The sequence below is a fragment of the Cydia strobilella genome, chromosome Z, assembly GCF_947568885.1.
Source record: "Cydia strobilella chromosome Z, ilCydStro3.1, whole genome shotgun sequence".
In the NCBI taxonomy this organism is placed as follows: Eukaryota; Metazoa; Arthropoda; class Insecta; order Lepidoptera; family Tortricidae; genus Cydia; species Cydia strobilella.
The window spans coordinates 48,014,120-48,039,812 of record NC_086068.1 but is presented as its reverse complement, the minus strand read 5'-3'; the positions used below and the strand labels follow the sequence as shown (position 1 = coordinate 48,039,812).

The 25,693-nt window shown below is 38.2% G+C and overlaps 2 protein-coding genes across 2 annotated transcripts in view; one reads left to right on the top strand and one right to left on the bottom strand.

Annotated features, from left to right (window-relative positions):
* LOC134754919 (large ribosomal subunit protein uL2) overlaps window positions 1–25,693 on the top strand; it is a 134,728-nt gene that overhangs the window by 68,416 nt on the left and 40,619 nt on the right. The gene's annotated exons all lie outside the window — the stretch shown is intronic.
* The window catches only part of LOC134754846 (cryptochrome-1-like), a 49,254-nt gene that overhangs the window by 11,965 nt on the left and 11,596 nt on the right, over window positions 1–25,693 (bottom strand). The window contains exons 2-10 of the mRNA XM_063691288.1: window positions 25,405–25,654; window positions 23,444–23,695; window positions 17,984–18,168; window positions 16,687–16,858; window positions 8,505–8,730; window positions 7,713–7,853; window positions 6,850–7,001; window positions 2,478–2,680; window positions 1,917–2,031 (exon numbers count right to left, since the gene is read on the bottom strand). Coding sequence (XP_063547358.1) covers window positions 1,917–2,031; window positions 2,478–2,680; window positions 6,850–7,001; window positions 7,713–7,853; window positions 8,505–8,730; window positions 16,687–16,858; window positions 17,984–18,168; window positions 23,444–23,695; window positions 25,405–25,631 — 1,673 coding nt within the window. The 5' untranslated portion in view covers window positions 25,632–25,654. The remainder of the gene's footprint in view (window positions 1–1,916; window positions 2,032–2,477; window positions 2,681–6,849; window positions 7,002–7,712; window positions 7,854–8,504; window positions 8,731–16,686; window positions 16,859–17,983; window positions 18,169–23,443; window positions 23,696–25,404; window positions 25,655–25,693) is intronic.

Genomic DNA, 25,693 nt, shown 5'->3' with positions numbered 1-25,693 from the left:
TCTTCATGTATATTTTTTTGGTTTGGTTAATATGTTTGTATATAATTAGGTATTCTATGTGTGTAGCTTTGTAATGTTTTATTATGTATCTTTGTGTGTTATCTGTCGTGGCATCACCGAATGGGCCCTACGGAAGACCAGCGCTGGCTTTATAGCTAGCATTATGCTGAGTTGGGTCCATTTCGTGATGCACACTTGATGATCTCTTCTTTTCTTGCTGTTGTTGTCTGTACATGTTCGTACTTGTGTTGTGATCGTCACGAATAAATGTCTTTTATCTTTATCTATCTTTATCTTTTATCTAAAATGGCTGAATGGATTAGTCCAAAATTTATATACAACGACTAGGAATATCCTCTATATTATATCTAATTAAACAGATATATGCAAAAATATGAAAAGTACATAAAGTTGGATATCTATAATTTTCTGGTCTAATGTATGTATTTATTTTGGTATAGTATAATAGAAAATTATAGTGTTATTCAACTTGATGTACTTTTTTTATTTTTGGATATATCTGGTTAATTATTTTTAGACATGATATAAAAGATATTCACAGTCATATTGTATAATATTTGGACTAATCCATTCAGCCATATTCAATTTAGAGCAGTTCAAAGTCAACTCTGAATTGTGAAACTTTTGATCATTTTCTAATAATTTGTTAGACCAACTAGTGAAAATGTTAGACTATGTTATATATTTGTAATCTACTCACAACGCCCTTTCATTTGGTACCCCACATGGTATGTTTAAAATAAAAAAGTTAAAAACTTTGTACTGCCGATTTTGTGACGTCACAGTTACCCCCCCCCCCCACACTCTTAGAAAGTGACAAGATGTTATTTCGTACTCAGTAGAGTCTACCGAACACAACGATACCACTTGTCGGTAGTATACTGTACAGTCACATCGAATGGTGTTTTAGGCCATCTGGCCGCTGTACTATGTGTATGCTATCAAAATCGTTGCAGACTTTTCTTGGTCTAACTCTACCTACTCTTAAAATAAATTCGCGGGTCAATTTACGAGTACGTATAAAGCAACAGTTTTTGCAGTTTGCTGACATATTTACAGAACTATTTAACCCTATTATTTAATGTTTAATATTGTCAATATTTTGCGAATAGGTTAAGAAACTGCAAATATGTTGTATAGAAATTGAGCCGCGAGCAGCGAGCACTGCCTTAACCTTTTGGACGCCAATGACCGATATATACGCACCGTAGGTTCAACGCCAAAGACCGATTAATCGGTCATAGACCACAGAGCAACGTAGACCTACATGCATTTGCATAAAGTTCTCAATTTCAGTTTTGACACTTCGGTGACGTGTCGTCTGGATGACAGCTTTTGTGTTTGACACGGCGTCGAAAAGGTTAAATTGCCGAGAACCCAACTTGTACTGCGCACACGCTATACTGCGCTTCGTCAAGATCGTGGCTAAGCCGTTGCGCACCTACGTAATTCCATTAATCCAGCGGATATAAAACAAATTCATGTTTAGAAATTCACTATACACATCTGTGTGACTGACAAAATCAAAATTCAGACTCATGTCATGTTACAAATTGCCGATTACAGCAACTGCAACGATATTTTCTCTTCTGTCGAGTATGTATATACCCGAATCTGTCGGCATTTTAATTTGTATTCGGCACGTAACATTTTTGAAGGCGAACCGGGCAACATCGCACGTTGGCGCTGTGACTCCTCATTGAGTTCTGCCGTCTGCTACATTCTCGTGGTTCACATTAGTGTTTTGTACTATAGGCACAATTACGATTTCTTTAAAGGGTGGCGGCTTAGGCGAGTCAACCTTATGGGGCCGCAGAGCCCTATTCGTGTCATTATAGTTCGAAATTTCCTTGTACGTTTTTTCTTGTTGAGTTTGCGAGTTTTGCGACGGGTCAGGAGACTTGCTGCACAGGTAGTTCGACTGGTTGATGCTTGCGATTATAGAAGAAGGGCTTGGCGACGACAGTACCGCGTTAGGTCTCTGGACACTGTTTGGATTCAGTACATTACCTATGTGGAAAAGAAACACCATAGTTATTCGCAAATTACACGTCAAATTAAAAGTTTAAAAAAGCCCTGTCAGTCGGGGCTTTTAAACCCCGGCCCGCTCCGCCCTTTGCGAGCGGATTGAGAGTGTGATGCGCGCCGCTTGTGTCGAAAGCCGGTGACACCGGAAGTCGTTTAGAAAGCATTTGATGATTCGTTTGGATTATACAATCAAAACAAAATTATTCATAAGTCATTAGAGCCCCAGGAGGGTTATCTGCTAATGACATCCTTCGAAATTTTTAAATACCCTACAAGAAGTAGTATTGTGAGCCATCAGCACGAAGCTCGCTTATCTTTATACTTCTTCCTCGTTTCCTCATGACCGAGGGTCGCGTCCATACGGGCTCGTGGTTTCATCACGTTTACATTACAAACAGTTTTAATAATCCATATTACAACTCCCTTACCATGTGGTGAGTATTTGGCAAGCTGGGCGTAGACCTGCTTAATGCGCTCGATATTAATCTTGGAGGCTTTACTGTGGTCAACCATGGGCAGCGGGTAGTCGCGGCCTACGACGCAGCTCGCGGCGACCTGCACGGCCTCGGGCGCCAGCCACGGCTCGTGGATGTACTGCGTCGGGATCTTCTTTAATACTGGAATGTATTTTCTGTAAATAAATAAATCCATAATTTAAACATGTCCAAAAATAATTAAATACCTTAAAAACTACTACACTGAATTCCATCACTTAACATAAAACTAATACACCACAAAATCATACATGAAATACAAAAGAAAAACCGGCCAAGTGCGAGTCGGACTCGCGCATGAAGGGTTCCGTACCATTACGGAAAAAAACAGCAAAAAAATCACGTTTGTTGTATGGGAGCCCCATTTAAATATTTATATTATTCTGTTTTTAGTATTTGTTATTATAGCGGCAACAGAAATACATCATCTGTGAAAATTTCAATTGTCTAGCTATCACGGTTCATGGGATACAGCCTGGTGACAGACGGACAGCGGAGTCTTAGTAATAGCAAAGATAGATATAACTCCGTAATAGATGGATACAGTCTAAGGAAAAAACGTGCCTCGAAAATCACGAAAATTTGATTTTCGATCAGATGGCGCAACTAGTTTTGGCCTACACTCGTATAGAGGGCGTTGACTGTTTCGTTTGTTATTTATAATTTTAACGCATACCAGTGAAAGAATATGGGTCAAAATCATATAAAAATAATTAATGCAAATAAAAAAATCATTTATCCATATTTAAATACATTTTATCGTATTTTTATAAATATTTATTTTTAGTTTTAAAGTGTGTCGACAGATGGCAGTGAATTTACTGGGGTTACAAAATTTACTATGACAGTACCGCTCTAGTATAAGTTACTCTATGGTAAAAGGGGCCCGTTTTTACCCTTTGGGTACGGAACCCTAAATAAACATATAAAGTAGCTATGTGTCGAGATCATCGGAGTGGTTCAATACCAGACATATGTTAGTAGGTATAATACTGTGTACTGTGCATGTATTCACGGTTTGAGATAGATATCTAACAATACTTATACTTTATACTGATAATGGGGTTGGTCGGTCGAAATAATTAGCAGATGGCGCCAGCATAGCTTGCCCTGTCAATCCCTAAAATTGTGTCGAATTTTTGTTTTTTTAATGCCCTGGATGCCAGCTCTTTAAGCCAAATCTCGTAGAAAAAGGGGCAAGCTATGATGGCGCCATCTGTGCAAACCTTTGACAGTTGCCAACCCCATTAAGATTTATTTACTTATGACCAAAACTAAACAATGTAATTAATGTAAACATATTAAGTATACTGTGGCTTCACTGATCGTTTCTCTTCGTCTACATTTGGTCGGGTGTTAGCGGAATCGCACGCGTTCATAGACTACGGTAACCGCTTATACTCGTACAGCTTGTATAAAAACATAAATAACTTCAATTCATCCTCAACATAGTGGTTTGTTGTATTGTTATTGAAGTGAAAACTTTTTTAGCGGCGCTGTGCACTTTGTGTGATGGGGAAAAATGTTAAACTCGCGACAGGTCACGTGACCGACAGATTGAAAATTCGTAAGATGGACACGTGACCCGATCGAAACTATGGATGGAAGTTGATTTTTCTGAGAGATAATAGTACATTTCGATGCTAGTGCGGAAAGTATCAAACGACATTTATTAATACAGTTACGAAAAAAATAAGAAACACAATTAAGGAATAAAAACAATATCGAATGTTGTCTTTGGAAACTTAAAACATACTTGCAGTAAGAAAAAACGCCTCTTCTTTGACAGGCGTTTCGGCAGCTATTCCTACCTCTACCTTCCATAGCTATTCCGTTCCATTCAGACAACTTATTAAGAACGGTTTTTCAATATTCTATATTAAAAAATAAACGTGTTATAATGATGAAGAGGTAAGTAATAAAGTATGAAATATGTATATTTCTCGTATTCTTACATTAACAGTAGGTTTTTATGTTGATTATGATGTTTAAAGGAAACTAATATTAACACTCATCAATAAGTAGTCATGAATTGGAACAAGTATAAATTAAAAAAAAATAGAAAATTAAAAAGCACTAATTCGCGAAAACCAACTTTCCGCACGCTAAACAGCTACGTAAAGTAGCACTTTTTGAGCAAATGTATTAAAAACTTTTTAATGTTAAATAATTGTAATAGTTCTGAATTGTTAAATTTTTAATGTAATATAAATTGTTATGTTTGTGTACGATAGCGCAATAAATTAATATTGTATTTTACCACATAAATGATAGTACTTTTATACTGATAATTAAAGCAATTCGTGCAAAATTATTCCATAACAATTCCAAAATATCAAAAATGCACAACGTTAATATTCAAGTTTTCACTTCTGCTGGCACTCCCGGAGTGCACCCCGTTGTTTTTATATTAATATGTAGTATCTGCTAAAGGCAATCCCTTAACCGGTTAAATTATTCTTAAGGAAGGACAAATTGGATTAGGTCTGCGTTTATTGGGCATGCTTGTTAATATGCGTCAGAATTATCTAATAACGTTTGCACGCTTCATACAAATTTTCAGGAATTTACAGAATTTCATTTATAGTACGTTTTCTTAGCATTAGAGAAAAGGTAAACAATCTTGACGTGTCTTTTTATTAAAAAATATTGAAAAACGCTTTAAAAATATTGTTTATATTACTTATGAAAGCAAAACAATGTAAAAGATCGTATATGATTTATAATTGTAACATTTTGCTTGAATTATTTTTCAAAAGTGATTACACGTCAAGATCGCTTACCTTCTTTCTAATGCTAAAAAAACGAACTATAGTTATAGCAAGTACGTAATAGTGTGTATTCCTAAACACAGTGTCAAAATCTTTTTATCATATTGCTTTCACTACATACTCGTATCGTAGTGTAGGGTTCCGTAGTTACCCGTACCACACAACAGACTGCCTTGCACGGTGCACGGGGGCTAATTAGTAATCATCTAATCATAATGTACAGTCAGCAAAAGGGAGCACCTTCGCGGCGCGTTGTACGTTACTTATTGTACTAAGAAGGGAAGACAAATTTCACCTTCCCATACAAACGGACTTTCGTTCTCATTTTAAAACTACGTGGTGGATTGCAATGAAACTTTGTACACAATGACATGAGGTATATCTAGATCTGTAAGTAGTTTATATAAGTATAGTATATAAAACAAAGGAAATAGAGCAAAAACAAGTTTTGTATGAAAAACTTAAATACGCTGTATTTTTTTAATTATTGTATATGAACTTTCATAAACTAATTACAGACATAGATATACTTATCCTATTGTAAGTACAGTCTCAGAGCAATTTAGCAAGTCGTTTTAAAATGAGAGCGTAACTACGTTTGTATGAAGAACCGAGCTTTTCGGGGACTCTTAACCGATCATGGTTGCTGAAGAAAAGACGCTTCAGATAGATTCTCGTATATTCAAATGTCAAAAATGGACAGTCCAATAGAAATAAGAAAATAATTATAATATATAAATACTTAGTTAAAATTATCACATCCTATATGTAAATGAACTTCTAATACTATTAAATAGAAATACCTAATAAATGCTACGAATTAACGCTGTACTAATACTAAACTTAATTATTCATACGTTAATAGTTAATGATGTGTTAAGTTAATGTAATTAATATATTTATGCTTGAATGTAATCTTATTATGATAGAATCTATTGGAAATAAAAGCATAGTAAAAGGCTTAATTATATTCAAATTTCACTGTGTGAGTTTGACAGCAATATAATTATGTGCGCGTGCAATAGAGATAGCAACAGGCGGGTCAATGTATGACAATCTTTCTCAAAAGCGTCTGCATTATAATTTTCATTAAAAGTCAAATAGCTTTAAAATTTCCCCCCACTTTACGTGTAGGGGGGGTACCCTAAAAATAATATTTTTCTAGTTTTTATACCACTTTGTCGGCGTGATTGATTTTTATATATCCATGCCAAATTGCACCTTTCTTAGCTCTAAAGACCGCATCTAGCAAAGCCGCGGACGCGGACGTACAGACGGAACTGGCGAAACTATAAAGCCCGGCTCACATTTGTGTTGTGTTGTGTCGTGACGCATATCGGTTTCATACATTTACATAATATGGTTGCGTTCACATTTGTCTAATTCACGCTGCGTCCTAGTTCCTACTTGAATACGGAACGGAACCCAAATAAGAGAAAAAGATTTGTCATTCCACTGTTCATTTTTATTAGAATTTTCATCCCAAAGAATGATACAGACTGATTTCTCAGTTTTGGAGACAGTGGGCCCGTTACCTGATAAAGTCTCCGTTGGGGTCGGACTTGCGGCCGAAGCGCACTGGGCAGTAACAGTGAAAGAACTGCTGGAAGAAGGAGGAGCACGAGAGCCACATCCACATGCCGGCGTTCACCGACCAGTCCGCGTCCAGCAGCAGCTCGTCGAACACCTGCAAGCAAGCGCAACACTGCTCTTTACAAGGGCCTGACTCTCTTTGATAGAGATATTCTTTCTCTAACCCCGCTCGGTGGCGGGTCTGTAACTACTTGTATATACTATGTCATGTCTATGGCTCTATAGGTAATGCCTCCTCTTCATCGTTCAAGCATCCGCGCATTTGATGTGTGCCCAAAAACCGACAACTCACGGGTCGCAGGCGATGATAGACGATGATTGGCGGGGACTGCCGAGTATGCCCTCTACACTATCGTGCACGCCAGTCATTGTCTATCATCGCCTGTCGGCGATGGTGTAGAGGAGCCATAACACCGCACCGCCGCCGACAACACACAATCCCCACACCAGCCATTACCGAGGCAAATGAACAGGACCTAGTGCCATAACACGGTCTTTATAGTCTTTTTTAAACACGAAGGGTACGGTGATAATTGTTTTTTTTTTATTCCAGGCCATTGAAATTTCAGACCAATCCTTTTTTTAACAAAAATTAGTTGAATCCCAATAGGACAGAAAAATCATAGCTTTTTAAATTAGAATGTCTCATTATAAGAGACACAAATCATCATAATATATAATACTATGTTATAAAAATTTGACTTGTCGGTGCATTACAAGAAGCAGGGGAGGTGGCAAATTTTTTTCATAGCAAGTGGCATGAAATGCTAGAGATTGAAAACACTGATGTATAGGATAGTCTTGCCTTCATGCCCTCCTCCCATGAGATCCAGAGATCCCCCCTCGTGAGGAAGCAGGCGACGGCGTGCCGCGCCAGGTGGTGTATCCAGCCCTCGTCGCGCAACTGTATCATGATCGCGTCGATCCAAGGGTATCCAGTTTGTCCCTGCAATATATCATGGGTTTTTTCTTACGGCAGCATACGGCCCGTCTGATGGTAAGCAGTTCCATGCAGTTCAGAAAGGCTAATTAACCAAGTGACAATCGTTTACGCCAACGAAAACGCCAATTATTGAAAGTTAAGTACAGATGTAGTGCATAATTATTTTCCTTCGTATTTTCACGGAAACGTACGAACGTGTCTGTTTCAGTCAATACATCTGTAATGTGTTCCCGTTCCCTATTTACTATTCGATTGACGTTTGTCGAGAAAACATTGTCATCTCGTCTTGGCTACATCCCTTACTATTTATTTATTTCCTAGTCTAGGAGGTTGCTTGATGCATATCTTAATTCGATATAATTTTTCTTTCATTATGAATTTATGTATCATAAGGCAACATGCACCGCGTTTATTGCTCATAAGCAACATTATGTCATGATGAGTAATAAATGTAAAAGTACAAGTTATTGTCAAATAAAAAGAATGTCGAATATTAACTACGACATATATATTATTACAAATATGTCCAAACTGCAATAATATCTGGCAGTTTTTCTAAAGTAGCCAACAAACAATTCGAACAATAGCAGATCTTTAGAACAGTCCACAAAAGAAAACGGTAATATAAAAAATGTCGGTATAAAATGTATTTACATTTGCCCACTTCGCTAGGGCATCTTGGTTTTTCTCCCAGGGTATTTGTACACATATAGGGTTTCCTTCCATTCGGTCAAAATTAGGGTTTCGAGTCGCTGCACAATAAAAGAATTCTCTCCACAGAATCTGCCCGTGAAGGGACAATGGCGGCCGCACTTGTTTGATTCTTTTATATAATTCTGTCAGTTGGTAATAAAATAGCCTTGTTGATAAACATCCAAATCTGAAAAAGACATAGTTACTAAAAAAACAAGAAGATAACGCAATACTCGCTACTAGATAGGTTCTTACTCTTACAATTTATTAAAAGGTTCGTTAGACGGTCAGCTCACATAACTAGTCTAAGCGCAAGGCCACTACCTGTCTTTTCACGAAGCGCTTCGTCCTTTTTTTGAACCCTCATCTTGGGTTTGGATTATACCAAATAAACAAATTTTCAGGATATGATGTGAATAGTGGACTACATAAAAGTTACAATTGCATAGCTCTTATACTTTAGATTTTATTGATATCTAAAAAACTCCGATTTCGTCACTCACTCACTGATGATTCATGAAGTTCTAGAAAGCTGTAATTTGGAACAAACAACAACAAAATCCTAAAACATGGAACTTACCCCCAACCCCTTAAACTAGGGGATGGAAGTTTGTATGAGACTTCCGCAAATTTTGATGCTAGAGGTCTGAAAATTGATATAGGCTGGAATATTGATAATTTTTATAAATAATAAAATACGTATTTCAGGATTTTCCTTTAAATTAGGGGATGGAAAATTGTCATAACTTATGACAATGAAATTAGTGAAATCCCACCAAAAACATTTTCATGTAAAATGTTGCCAAGACGACCATATATCTCGCACTGTCAAAAAGTAATCAGATCTCATGTAGAACCAAGCTTCTAACTCTACAAGCCCTAACTTCACAAACTCTACCTAGTCGGCTCATAAGTTCTGTCATATACATAGTATCAAATAAAATCAAAAGTTTAAGTTTATTCCGTATAATTTGTACAGCGTTTGAAAGCTTATAAACTAGAGAATCTAAATGTATAACATTTATTCAAAATGACCGCCATAATTATCTACACAGGCTTGAAGTCTTCGTGGCCAGTCGTCAATGGATTCACGCACCACTTTCATGTCGATATTGGCCACTGCCGTAGCAAGAGATTTTTTCAGCGAGTCTAGATTTGCATGAGGTTTTGAGCACACCTTTTCCTCTAAATACTGCCATATTTTATAGTCTAAAGGATTAAGATCTGGGCTAGAGGAGGGCCAATCTTCATGCCGTATAAAGTCGATTTTATTGGAGGCGAGCCAGGCTTGTGTAGACTTTGCCTTATGGGCTGGAGCAGAGTCCTGCTGGAAAACCCAATGCTGGTTTAGAAACATCGTATGGGATAGTGGTTTCACAATATTAGTCAACATCGTGTCTTGGTACACTTTGGCACTAGTTTTTACTCCTTTCTCACAAAAATGCATACTAGTGACGCCCGCATAAGAAACTCCCAGCCAAACCATCACAGATGAAGGGTGATGACCTCTTTGAATACGGGGAATGCTATTAGACGCTTCTTTACTATTGCGAGCGTACACTCTATCATTTTGTTTATTACAGTTTTCTTCTATGTCAAAAATTTTCTCGTCCGAAAACAGTATACAACGGTGCTTATTTTTAGCGTACTTCTTCAATAAAGCTTTAGATCTTTTAAGCCTTAAAGCTTTAAGCCGACCATTGAGAAGATGGCCAGTTTTTCGTTTATAAGCACGAAGTCTCAGGTCTTGATTAAGCACTCTTTTCACCGTGTTTTTGCTCAAACCCATCTGGAGGGCCATAACTTTTTGTTTCCTAGCGGGATTTCTGGCAATGCGTGCCCTAATTGCTTGTACAACCGCTGGAGTCCTAGCTGTACGCGGACGACCGCTTCTTTTCTTGTCATTTAAACTAGAGACCTCACTGTATCTTTCTATGGTACGATACACAAATCTTAGAGAGAATTTTAAATTTTCAAGTAGCTTAAAAATTTTAGTCGGCGAGTGACCACAACGATATAGTGCAATTATTGCGGTACGGCTATCTTTAAGCGTCCACTCCATGTTAAAGAAAACAGAAAATTGCAAAATTATACTACTCAAATATTTAATAAAGATTCGAAATTCAAATGCAGAACGGTTTTTGTTTTAGGAGTTCCAAATTTAAATTTTAAAGGCCAGTGACAGAACTTATGAGCCGACTAGGTACACCTTAGTCAAAATATGTGGCTTGGCCGTTTCGCTACGTCACACGGGAGCCAGGGTGAAAAATGTATTTTCACATCACCTATTCAAAAAGGGAACTTTTCTTCCCTGCTAGGAGGGATCAAAGTGGCACTTTTCTGTTCAAGGACATTTTGTTGCCAGTATGAAATATTGACACAAAGACATATGAAATTAGTATGCATATAATCGATTACAATTTCTTTATAATCGATTACGTGCATACAATTTTCTAACTTAAATAATATTTTGTTATAATTGTAAACAATAAATGTAATTAGCATATGTTAAATTAATTAATAACATATTTAAATTAAGTAAATTAATTAATTAGCGTAATATTTACAAAGAAACGTAAAAAACATTCGTTTAATAATTTAATTTTTATTTTGACATTTTAGGTCTCCTTAAACGCAGCCATACTTGTCTATGCAATTTAAAAAGTTTATATTTAAAAAGTTTTGTACAAATATTTCACAAAGCATAATTATGTGGTTCTGTATTGTGTATAAATTTGTAAATACTTAGTTTAAATCAATAACTTTATAATAATAAATATAAGTGATATCAGTCTTCATAGTGTTCTTCCGAAGATTTGGTTCAAAGGGGTAAGAGCTAATTTGTTACCAGAAAAATCTACAAAAATAATGTACTTGATTTTCATTGTATAATTTTAGGTGTTTGCTGCTGTCTTTGAAAAGATATAAGGTATATAATTATGAGCTGTAGGTACTTTTAATATGTCAGTACAGTCTAGGCGCGGATCCAGGATTTCATGCAGGGGGGGGGGGTAACTTCTTGCCAAATTACAAAAATGGTAGAAATAAATCGTAGGTATAAGGATTGGGGTTTGTAAAAAAAAAAACTAACAACAAAATAAAAGTTAATTTATCAAGACGAGACGATTCTTATGAGTGTATAAAATCAAAAGCGTTGTGTTATTGTATATGTATACTCATACTCGTATATCCGTCGAAACGTTTACGTAATTTCTCTTCGCGCGGCTTTCGGGCACTGTTTTGTCAAAATCCGAGCGGAGCCGCGGGATCATGGAAACTATTTGTTGTACTCATATTTAAGTACGTAGGGTGGGCATTTTTTTCCAATTGAAAATGAAAAAAATAAAAAAGTAAATTTTAACATACAGTAAATCACGACCCTGTGTCCTGAGCTAGGAAACCCTGTATTACAGGACCCAGTTTCGTTATACTTTAGTCAATTGTTGAAAAATTGCACCGAGTCTTGTGTCAGGGGTTCAGGGGGGGGCAATTGCCCCTAGTGCCCCCCCCCTGTATCCGCGCCTGGTACAGTCACGTCTGAAAATATCGATACGGACAAAGTGCCAGAAGTATGTACCTATACTAAGGTCGTGTATACATATTTTTGGCACTTTGTCCGTATCGATCTTTGCTTAAAATAATAATGTTTTAAAACCTAATATATGTATGTAATTTCCTCATAGGTGATGTGAAAAGCAGTATGTGTCACATGGTAGCAAAATTATTTTCACCTTGGGCGTTAACACTTGAATCCCTCACTACGCTCAGGATTCTATGTTAGAATCCCTCGCTACGCTCAGGATTCTATTATAGAATCCTTCGCTTCGTTTAGGATTCAATTGTACGCCCTCGCCGTAAATATGTCATTTTGCTCCCTTGTGACACAATCTACTATTACTGATCATTACTTTTCTGTTATACAATATTCTTGTAGTAACGAAACGGCCAAGCCACATATTTTGACTAAGGTGTAGAATTTGTGAAGTTAGGGCTTGTGGAGTTAGAAGCTTGGGCTCTATATGAGTTATGAGATTTGTATCGTCTTGGCAACAGTTTACATGAACATGTTTCTGGTGGTTACCTTTACCTACAATTCTGGTCTAATGCCCTTTGCGAGAAGGTGGGGGCCTTCTTTATGGTACTGCCGAGGCGTTCAGTTCAGTTCAGTTCAGTTTCTTTATTCATAACAAGAGTTACATACCCTCAACCCTCAGAGTTCAACCCTTAAACCCTTCAGTGAGTTTTCAACAGAATCATTATCAAACACGGCCATTAAGAAGTTTATCTAGTATATTTTACCAATAGTAGCTAACGTTAATTCACAGTTAAGATGCAAATATAGTAATAGGACATTACGATACAAGTGCTAAAAGTAGGAAATTCGCAACGAGTGGCGATAGATGCCAAATCGACACGAGTTACTAATTACCTATTCGTGTTAGTATATACCTACATTTTACAGTACATGTGGCCCTCTAAATTTTCGACATAGGCACGTAGTGCTATTTACTGCACTAGTGCGGAAAAGTAGCACCATATGTACATTACGATACAAGTGCGAAAAATAGGAAAATCGCACATGTATCGTACAATGTTTTACAGTAGGTACATATGGCAATTTAAATTTTTGAAATAGTTACGAAATGTGCTAATTATCGCACTAGTGCGGTAAAGTAGCACCATATTTATGTACTGTAATAGTACATTTCGATGCTAGTGCGGAAAGTATGTCATTACTTCACGAGCACAGAGATATCTTGGCACGAGCCGTAGGCGAGTGGCAAGACTCGGGACGAGTGAAGAATGACATTTCCGCAGGTGTATCGAACGACGTTTTTTAATACAGTTGCGAAAAAGTAAGAACACCAACAAGTAAGGAATTCGATACTTTTTAACCGACTTCAATTTCATAGAAGGAGGAGGTTCTGTATTCGGTTGTGGCTATTTTTTTTTTGTTTTTTTTTTATGTATGTTCACCGATTATTCTGAGACCCGTGGTCCGATTTGAGTAATTCTTTTTTTGTTCGAAAGGAGCTACTTCCAAGTTGGTCCCATATTAATCTGGTTCTGATCTGATGATGGGATCCCTGAGGAATTGAGGGAACTCCTCAATTTTTAAAGGCACATGTATGGTGATTTGGGTGTTTTCATAAGCAACTTGAGCATTTTCTCTCGAAAACGACCAATTTGATGAAGTGGACCTGATGATGATGATTGTTTTGAAGATAGTGATGATAATTTTTTTAATGTAGGATGTTCAGCGATTACTCCGAGACCCGTGGTCGGACTTGAACAATTCTTTTTTTGTTTGAAAGGAACTACCTCCAAGGTGGTCCCACATTAATCTGGTGCTGTTCTGATGATGGGATCCATGAGGAATTGAGGGAACTCCTCAATTTTTAAAGGCACATGTATGGTGATTTGGTCGTTTTCTTAAGCAATTTGAGCATTTTTTCTCGAAAACCAACAATTTGATGAAGTGGAGCTGATGATGATGATTGTTTTGATGATAATGATTTCAGCGATTACTCCCAACCCATGATCCGATTTGAGTTATTCTTTTTCTGTTGGAAAGAAGTTACCTCTCCAAGGTGTTTTCGTAATATTTTTGGTTTTGATCTGATGATGGAATCCGTGAGGAATTGAGGGAACTCCTCAATTTTTAAAGGCACGTGTATGGTAATTTCGGTGTTTTCTAAAGTAACTCAAGCATTTCCTCCCCAAAACCACCAATTTGATGTAGTGCAACTGTAGCCTAACCACGAGTTTGACACTAAATATTCTTCGTAACTTACTTTGTACACTAATATGCCAGTACGAGCGAGATGCATAAACAGTAAGTTACGCACACGATAGCGAATATATCAATGTCAAACTCGTGGTAAGGCTACTGATAACTTCCCTCGTATGTGTATTATGATTTTTGATGTGTTGGAAACAACCAAAGAGACTGAGAGGTGAAGGTAGAGGGTATTAGTGTTTGGGGGGTTTGAGGTTGGGGGTTGAGGGGAGGTGAGTTGATGGGTCGGGGACTGAGGGGTTGGGAGTTAAGGGATTGGGGGTTAGGGTTAGGAGTTAAGGGGTCTGGGGTTAGGGGTCGGGGAATGGCGGTTGAAGGGTTGGTGGTTTAGGGTCGAGGGGTTCAGTGATCAGGGGTTGATGTGCTGTGAGGTTGAGTGATCGGGGGGTTTGAGGGATTGGGTCAGTGGCGGGGCGGAGAATGGATTTAGTGACAGGAATGATTTCCCAGACGGACTCGAGGAAAACTCTGATTATTTAATAAAGTTTGCGAATTTACAGTTAAACATGATTATGTTTTTCATTCATGCGTCACGCTCTTAACAATTTCTTAAAAAACTAAAAATGGAAAAATAAAAACTTTTATAAAAAAAAGATAAACCGACTTCAAAAAGGATGAAATAAAATATTATCCTTTTTAGGGTTCCGTGTTTAAGTATATGCGTTACCAACTGATATGTTTGAAGTCGGTGCCAAGCCAAGTACTCCAAGTAGTAACAATACCAGTCAAAAATAATCAGCTTTATGTCTATAAATCCCATTACAACTGTACAAATATTATAAACGTGAAAGCAATTATGTCTGCCTCTTTGTTACCTTTTCATGGCTAAACAACTGAACCGCTTTAGCTGAAATTTTGCATGAAGGTTCCTTGAATTGTTTTATATTTTGAAATGTAGTCCTCTGGATAAGCGACAGAAAATAACTCAGTCCCAATCCCACACTTGCGTGCTATGACTGTTCAAGAATTAGTAAGAAATGCTTTTTAAAAAAATACGACGACAAAAAGTATTAGATTTACACTAACGTGCCGACAAGCATGGTACGAACTGCACCAAGAAGGTTCAACCGTGTGTTCTGTTCTGAGGTGTACAGAAAGTTCGTTTATTGTCGTCGTGTAACGCTGCGTCTTACATATAGGTATCAAAGGATTAATTAAGGCACCGTGCCGCGCCGCTTTGCATTCGCGTGTTGTTCGCCTACGTAGTACGCTGCGTTAGGTAATCCAACGTACATACTTATATAGCCGCATCTTTATCGAATTGCACCAAAATCACTATGAATATATGGTATAAAATTTGGCTTGGCACCGACTTCAAACATATCAGTTGGTAACGCATATACTTAAACACGGAACCCTAAAAAGGATAATATTTTATTTCATCCGTTTTGAAGTCGGTTTATCTTTTTTTTATAAAAGTTTTTATATATTATTAATTCTGTGAAATCATTGACATTGACATTATGAAGAGGTGTTTTTTTGCTTTTATTCGACTAGAATGGATTTTGTTATTATTATTGAACCCACTTCAATGAAAGTTTTTTTTTTTCAAATGCATGTTCTATAAGACAGAAACAATTGTAAATATAAAACATTGTACTATTATTACCTAAATATCGTTATTTACAATTATTTGTGTATCTTATATTTATAAAAACAATATCGAATGTTGCCTTTGGAAACTTCAAACATTCTTGCAGTAAGAAAATACGCCTCTTCTTTGACAGGTGTTCCGTTCCATTCAGACAACTTATTAAGAACGGTTTTTCAACATTAAAAATAAACGTGTTATAATACTTATAATGATGAAGAGGTAAGTAATAAACTATGAAATATGCATATTTTTCGTATTCTTACATTAACAGTAGGTTTTTATGTTGATTACGACGTTTAAAGGAAACTAATATTAACACTCATCAATAAGTAGTCATTAATTGGAACAAGAATAAATTTAAAAAAATCGGAAAAGTAAAAAGCACTAGTTCGCGAAAACCAACTTTCCGCACGCTAAACAGCCACGAAAAGTAGCACTTTTTGAGCAACTGTATTAAAAAATCAGTTTTTAGCGAATTAAGATGTGTAAATACTAAATAGTCAACAAAAAGAGGCCTTCGCAGGCATGCAACTTATTACTTTATACATTAAAATTAAACTCTTAGCATTTAAATGATGATTCACCTTTTCATATCAATCGACAGCCAAGTTCTGCTTTAGTAATTAATAGTACAGAGTCGACGTCAAATATATATTATCATTTTTCGTCTTATTACAAAGGAATCTTATTGCAAGTGGGTAAAGATATCTTTGACGTCCACTGTACAACCAGAAAGGTAACTTAGATACCTTAAATACGGTGACAAGCCGGTCTGGCTTGCTAGCAGGGACTGGGGAGTCATCTTTGGTCTGCCGAATGAAGCGACCCACGCTTTCCGTTCTAAATGTCTTTCTAGTCTTGCTAAAGCCTCGCTCTCTCCGCCGACCCACTCCGGCGGTTTTAGCCCCTCTGTTTCAAAACCTGTATGTTTAGGGTGGATTAGCGAAATCTTAAGACAATTTATACAAATCGTTAATATTAACTTTTGGGAGGAGATTATTTTCGAAATAACCTCGTCGCTGCCACTGTAGGCTATAAACGAGAGCGGGTACAGTTTAAAATGAACCTTCATGTGTTGCCAAAGAAGTTTACTACGTAGTGTAATAGAGAATTGTTGTGTACCTACGGATTTGTTCTAATATGTGAATACTTTCATAAACATTAAGGCGCCTTCTCTTGTGAACTAATCTGCACATAGATAAATACCTCCTTCTTATAATCCTGAAACCGGTAACAGAAAAGGCACGAAACAGATATACGAGTCTATTAGATAAAGAAAATATCCTAGGAATTGAACTCAGGACTGCAGTTTAAAGACTACGTTAAGGATCTCCGGCAAGCTCGGTTCTCCATAAAAACGTAGTTCCGCTCTCATTTTAAAACGACTAGCTAGATTGCTCTGAAACTTTGTACTTACAATAGAATAAGGTAAATCTATGTCTGAAATTAGTTTATGTAGCTTCAGATACCAGTTAAAAAAATACAGCGAATTTATGTTTTTCATACAAAGCTTGTTTTTGCTTTATTTCGTTCATTTTATAAACTGGAGCTATATAAACTAATTTCAGACCTAGATATACCTCATGTCATTGTCTGTGCAAAGTTTTATTACAATCCAATACGTAGTTTTAAAATGGGAGCGGAACTACGTTTGTATGGGAAGGTGCAATTCGGCCGAGCTTGCCGAGGACTCTTAAACTAAAGTGGCCATTATAAAACAAATAAATGTAGGAGTCTCCTCAGCGGCATAAGCTTTCTTTCCACAATTGTAGTGTGTGTTCTTCTAAACTAATAAATAAACAATAAATCGCTAGACTCTTATTACATACATAGATACATATAGTCACGCCTTTTTCCCGGAGGGGTAGGCAGAGACCACGGATTTCCACTTGCTACGATCCTGACATACCTCTGATACCTCTTTCGCTTCCTTTACTTTTAAAACATTCTTCATACACGCTCGCCAGTTTAGGGTGCTCTTGACCTGGCCTTTTTCAGGATTTCCCCGATCTGATCAGAGAAAGTCCGTTGTATGTAATAGCCTACCTAGTTCCTCGAGTGTAGGCACGCCGAAGCGCTCGTCGTGGTCGTCCGAGATGGGCGTGACGGTCCCGTTGAAGAGCTGCGGCGTAATGGTCGCCTCGGCGGCGGGCGGCGGCGGCATGCTCGCTATCAGCGCTTGGAACTGGTGGTACGTCAACGGCGCCTTGCCACCGTTCCTTTCAATAATCCTGAAATCGTATAATCATATCACATAACATAACACATTAAGGTAATCGGACCATTCATTATACAGGTGCACTTCTTTTCACAAACATTTATTTACTTCACCTATCCCATAGGCCAAGCAATAAGAAGGTATAGAGGGAAATGCAAGGAACACAATTTTTAACTTCGTAGCTTTGTTTGGACTAGTTAAGAGATGAACATATCAAAAGTCCCCGGCCGTAACCCTGGTGCTGGGGGGGAGAGGGGGGTTTGAAGGTTCCTTTTTTCGGTTTTTCGATTATATCTCGGAAACTATGCGTCTGAGCGACTTGGCCACTTATACAAAATGAAAAGAGATTTAATTTGTTACAAGTTTTATTCAGTCAAGTTTTTCGATATCTTATATAGTTTTTGAGATATCCGCTCTTGAAGGTCGTGGTGGATAGATTGTATAGGCGCTCCGCAATCGCATTCCGGTGAGTTAAATGTTAAATCAAAATTGTACATTGCGAAGTCCACAAGGCAAGGGTGGTTAATATTATTTTTTACGTTGAAACAGGCAGCTACTAGTATGAGGCGGTCAGACCGCGGATTTTCCTCGCACCAGTAAATCGGCTCTGTACAGATTAGCGTCAATAAAATTACGCAGTTTTAGCAATGCGGATTAAAATTGGATATGAAAAAGCGAAATCAAAAGCTAGCCCGGCGGCGGCTGTGGCTAGCGATCCATTTAGCGGAAGTGAGTTTCCGCGCGTGACGTCACAGGCTCACAGCAATGGCGGACATTAATCTCGTTCGGTAGACGCCGGCGCCGGTTTTTAGGGTTCCGTACCTAAAGGGTAAAAACGGGACTTCACTGTCCGTCTGTCCGTCTGTCCGTCTGTCTGTCTGTCTGTCTGTCCGTCTATCTATCACCAGGCTGTATCTCATGAACCGTGATAGCTAGAAAGCTGAAATTTTCACAGATGTATTTCTGTTGCCGCTATAACAACAAATATTAAAAAGTACGGAACCCTCGGTGGGCGAGTACGACTCGCACTTGTCCGGTTTTTTATTCGTTTACGTTCATATTGTTATTGCTGAATGCATGTAAGTTTGTGGCAGTTATTTTGCATTTCTGTTGAATTTATCCGTCAGGATTGGCTCAGAGCAAACTCAATTTACTGAAACCTGAATTTCGCTTTGCTAAATGCTATACTTTACCATAGTATAGTTTTACATCTAATATGGTTACATATATAAGAGTACATGTTAATGTAAGCACTTGGGTATGTAAACTGTAAGCTTGTGTGTTCTATGAATAAACAATAAAACAATTAAATTCGTAACCTTTATAATTACAATCAAAGTACGCCTCACCTGAAAACTTTTATTTATCAGTAAAGCTGCTAGGCCGGGTTTGGTAACGTTTTCGTATAAATCGGGGGTGCTGAATTCATTTATGGTATCAACAATACACCTTTCCGAAGTAAAAACATATAAACTTTAAACAAATAACTTTTTTTAACTCCTCTTCACGCTTAAACCGCTGAACCGATTTAGTTGAAATTTGGTAAATAGGTGTTTTAAGTCCCGAGACAGAATATAATATAGTTTTTATCTCAAATATCATACTTTGAAGGTGTGAAGTTTGGTGTGAGGGGAATTCAACTTCTTCGCCGAAGTTGAATTCCTGAGGTTAATACTGTTTAAATTTAGGTTTGAAGTCATGTTTGGTATCATTATCAACTAAATCAAACATGTAGACCATCCCAAATTTATTTAAATAGGTTCAGCGGTTATTGATTCCCCATACAAATTTCCACCCCACTTTTCACGCCCTTAAAAGATGATTTTGGTTATAAAAACTATCCTATGTACTGTCCCGGGACTCAAACCATCTCTGTACCAAATTTCAACGAAATCGGTTCGGCGGTTTAAGCGTAAAGAGGAGTTTTATAAAAAAATCTTTTTTTTTTTAATTTGATTTTACTTAGGAATGGTGTCAATGTTGATACCATAAATGGCATAAATGAATTCAGCACCCCCGATTTATACGAAAACGATCCCAAACCCGGCCTAGCAGCTTTACTGATGTAGATAATCAAGATAAAAATGAGAGCCCTAAATAAACCTTCAAGAGCGGATATCTCAAAAACTATACAAGATATCGAAAAACTTGACTGAATAAAACTTGTAACAAATTAAATCTCTTTTCATTTTGTTTAAGTGGCCAAGTCGCTCAGACGCATAGTTTCCGAGATATAATCGAAAAACCGAAAAATAGAACCTTCAAACCCCCCTCTCCCCCCCCAGCACCAGGGTTATGGTCGGGGATATTTGATATGTTCATCTTCTAACTAGTCCAAACAAAGCTACGAAGTTAAAAATTGTGTCCCTCTATACCTTTTTTTGGGCATTTATTTCCTGGCCTACCAGGATTTGTGAAGTTTATAATCTGTGAATTTGAAGGAAGGTTACACAGAAATTTAGCAGACCCGCGAACTTCCGATATATATAATATGTTATATTCTTTCTTATCTATACAGTGTGTAAATCCAATAGGGGCGAATATTTAAAAGTTCATTTTGAAATTAGAACACTATGGTCTGTCAGAAAATGCCCTAAACTTTGTCTTCCTTGCCTTAGCAATTGAACATTAGCAGTTGTTGTAAACAAAATCCAGTCTAGCGAAACTGTAGTCCAATTCGGAGTGCCACAAGGTTCTATTTTGGGTCCATTCCTATTTTTGGTTTATATAAATGATTTGCCATGTATAGTAGAAAACCTTTGTGAAATAGTTATTTTTGCTGATGACACATCACTACTTTTTAAGGTTGATCGGAAATCTACCGATTACAGTGTAATAGGGGATATTACTGCAATGTTCTGCCACCAGAGTGCAAGACTAGCCTTTTTAGTAAACCATAGAGTAACTTATACATTTTTTCTTACATTTAGTCGCCATTCTGATCCTACCAAAACCTATAAAAAGACACGTTGACAGAACTGAACGCATAAAATGGAATGAATTACACGGGCCAAAGGGTGACATTTTGTGCGAACAACTTATATCTTTATCTTGAGGAGGATCTTAAAATCAAAAAACCACTGCAGAAAATGTGGGCTGGTTTTGAGACGGTCTGCATAGAAAAGGCTAAAACGATCCTGGGTGTTTAGCAGCCAAGGGCCACATAGCGGTTAGCAAAATTGCAGCGGGCCGCACACTGTTAATAATTCGTGAATTTATTAGGCAAAAGGTCGTTTGTCAAAAAGGACTACTTTTAATATACATTTTATGCAAAGGGTGCCGCGATTCAGAGCGCCCTTCGTGCGCTCTTACACACAGGGCGCCTGCGGCGCCCCTCACACTTAAAGGTCGAGCAGAGCCCGACATTCATCGCGCTTGGCGCGCTCTTACATGCAGGGCGCCTGCGGCGCTCCTCACACTTAAAGGTCGGGCGAAGCTCGACATTCAGCGAAGCGCGCTCCGCGCGCATTTACATGCAGGGCGCCTGCTCCACACTTAAAGGTCGGGCGAAGCCCGACATTCAGCAAACCCTCCACACTTACAGGTCGGGCGAAACCCGACATTCAACGCGCCTCGCGCGCTCTTACATTGCGATAGGCAGACACTCATATTGGCACGTCTGTGCATATTGAGTAATGAGCACATTTAATGTAGATCTTGTGATAATGGGTCCCAACTCCAAAAAAATAAATTGAAATAAAAGACTTCTTTTTCACTAGATCACTTTAGTGACGTAGGACTGATGTAACCCGGAGGCTCGCGGGCCGCAAGCGAGCAGTTCGCGGGCCGCCGGTTGCCGACCCCTGCTGTAGAAGATCGCGAAAAGTATATCACACTTAAAAAGATAGTGAAGACCGCAGTCGCCCAATCTAGAGCAGTTTCAAACAAAAACTTCTATGAGAGACTGAAAAAAGCAGAAAACGAAACCACTATTTACAAGATCGCCAAACAAAGACATAGTTCTACCCTAGACACAAAATTAAATAAATACATAAGAAACACCCAAGGCACCCTCTTAACATCAAACAGAGACATTAACAAAAGATGGAAGGAGTACTTTGAACAGCTTATGAACGAGTACCCGAGTGAATCCAGGACCACTGTTAGAGCGGCCAAAGGCCCCGTAAATCTTATATCTCTCGAGGAAACCAGAAAAGCCGTCTCTAAAATAAAATATCGTAAGACTGCTGGCCCTGATCAAATCCCAGCAGACGTGTGAAAGAAAATGAGGGATGCAGCGTTACCTTGGCCTACAAACCTCTTCAATAATATCCTAATGGAGGGTAACATTCCCGAATCATGGCGAAAAAGTACTCTATGCCCTATATGAATATAAAAACAAGGGAGATATAGCCCAATGCGGAAACTACAGAGGGATAAAGCTGACATCGCACACTCTATAACTGTGGGAGAGAATAATCGCGGCCCGAATAATGGCTCTATTCGACATCTCAGAAAATCAATTTGGCTTTATTCCAATCAATCTCAATTTACGATCGACGCTATACAAACCATCCGAATAGTAATGGAATTTTCAAAAATTAATTACGGGGTTATAAGAGTAATTGCCCGTATTAGATTCACACACTGTATAGATTTAGATTTTAGATTTAGATATTTAGTCTCATAATATAAAATTACAATATACTAATCTATATACTAATATATATACAATATACTAATATATAATCTACTAATGAGACAAAGGGTAGCAATATAAATTCTATAATAAAATTAACACAACCCCGTGGAGTGTAAGAATTGCATTGATGTGTGTTAATGAAGTAGAGCCGATAATAGATGCTTGTACGAAAAATATTTATATGGTTAGGTTAGCTTATTGTAATGAGGGCTACCGCGTTTAATTTCGCCACTAGGGTTGCTAGCGTACCTAGAGTAAGTTTGGGGGGTTTCATGATTTTTTATGCGGAATTTTCACTCCATTGTGGTAAATTTTTGTCCATCTTTGATTAATCATGGTAAACAATAGATATAGCTCAATAAATGATAGTCGTTAAAAAAAGTGCCAACTAAAATATATGTAAAACTAAACAGGTTGAAAAAATTACACATTTAGACGTTAAAATACCTCTGTGTATGTTAGAACGTATTGATTTTATAGAAATAAGCATATAAGAATTTAGAGATCTGTTTTTCTGGAACTACATCTACAGTGGCGCCAACTGGTGAGCACAAAAACGGTAGCCCTCATTTTCTTAGATTAGCATCAAACAAGTAGAAAGGATGCAATGCAGCGCAAACGGAACAACTATCTATAGTTAACATACTTGTCCAATGTGAATAAGGTATGCGAGACACGCGACAAGACCGTGATGCCGACCTCGCGGCACTTTGACATGATGTTGTGGTCGCGCACGCGGCCGTAAGGCTCGGGGTCCTCCTCGAACGTGAGCACGGTGGTGCCCCACTCGCGGAACAGCTTGGGCAGCGCGTCCGCCGGCTGCCCGCGCACCACGAACAGCCGCGAGTTCAGCTTCTTCAAGCTGCTGTCCAAGTCGTCCAGGCATTGTAACAGGAACCTGACAAACAATTTATTTAGTCGTATGGCACAGGTACATAATATTGGTTTTCCGACAGGAATAAACGTATCCAAAAGGGATCCATTATCAGGTCATAATGCTCTATTCTTGAGTAGAATATGTAGGCCACTAGAAGACGCAAATGCATCTACTTCGCGTGTCCGAACGCCGACCAAGCGTCGAGGTTGACCGTCGCTCTTTACAGTCCACGCCGCCGGTTGTTGCAGCCGGACGTCCGTGAAAACTTAAAAAATGCTTCGTTGCATGATAATTAACTGCAACAGCCCAAAAATTGCGACCACCCAAAGGCAAGAACATATTTCCTATCACAGATAAGTAATTTTAAAATTATATTATGCGTAAATTTTGTATGAAAAAGTCGGCACGCTTGGTTTCAATTTTCAATACAAATCGTGGTATATTTGCGTCATCTGACGTATATATTAAATCTGTGATGTAGGCACTTCACACAGTCTTACTTAAAGGAAACAGAAAGGCTTGTTGACTTAACTAATTTGCGAATAAAATATATATAAACTTAATAGCATAATCAGCTAAATGTATCAAATACGGTAAAAGGTAAATTTTCGCCACACAAGTAAATAGAGTCAGTTTATCATAATTAAGTTATGAGTAAATAACCAATGTCATTGAAAAACATTGAAAAACATAATAGACTATTATTAGAAATCAAAATATATTTCGTTAAGGAAACCACAGTTCAAAGTTCAAAATGCTCTAGTCCAGTGCATAAAGTAAAATCATTTATTAAGACCCTCATTGACTGAGCAATAGAGTCCAAAACATGCCATACAAAAACTACCGAGGTGGTTTTGCAAGCTGCTCGTCATCGCCAGAGGGTCTACCGGGAACACCGAAGTTTGCGGGCATCTTTCTCTGTCAGTTCTGTCACTAATTACGCCTTAAAGTAAAAGAGAAAGATGTCCGCAATTTGCGAACTTCGATAGTAGGCCCCTAGGCCCTCAGTGACTTAACTACACACGCCAGAAGTAAGAGCGAGATGTGCTCATGGTTATGTTCCGTACAGTACAGACCTTCAGTTTGTTCGCACAGCAGGCAAGCGGTTTTCATCCGAACGGCTATAGGTAATAGTCGCATTCTCATATCCAGAATTACAAAAAACTAATTAAACAATTTTTTTCACATATGTAAATGTATGATTATTGATTAAAAAGGCATGCAACGTAAGTAGAAGTACCTAATACGTACCTTTGTTTCATAAAACGTACAAGCCAAGCAATAAGAAGGTATAGGGGGAAATGCTTGGAACACAATTTTTGGCTCCGTATAATTTGTTATGACTAGTTAAACCAGTTTGACAGCACTGGCTTCCCTCGAATGCGGCTGACCCAACTAGTTAGGAGGAAAACACATAAGTCCCCGGCCTTAACCCTTGAGCTGGGAGGGAGATGGGGATTTGAAGGTCCCATTTTTCGGTTTTTTCAGTTATATCTTGGAAACTTTGCGTCTTAGCGACATGACTCCTTACACAAAACTACATAGCGCTACGGTATCTTATGAAATGTACACCCAATGTCAGCTAGTTTAATATAGCAATTATTAAGTTTTACAATTCACTGGTTTACTCTAGTAAACACGAAATAATTACATTTGCGGGTCAATAGTTGGATTTGCATGCTCGCGCGCTACTTAGCTCATTACATCAATTAGGTACTTGATGATCATACCTCCATTTATTAATTCCAACGTTAAACGAGCTGGCGAACCAGGGGTCTATGATGAAGACGCATCGCAGCGTCACGGCGCCGTTGAGGCCCTCGCGCAGCGCCGGGTTGTCGTGCAGACGCAGCCCCTTGCGGAACCAATGCACGGTGTGCTTGCCGGGGCGCTGCTCCGCCATGCGGGCGGGCGCGGGCGCGGGCGGCGCGCCCGTCACTGTCGCGCTCAACGACATCCGACACTCATACTCCGGTTAACCTGCATTCATTCATAACAATTACAACTTGGAAAACGTCT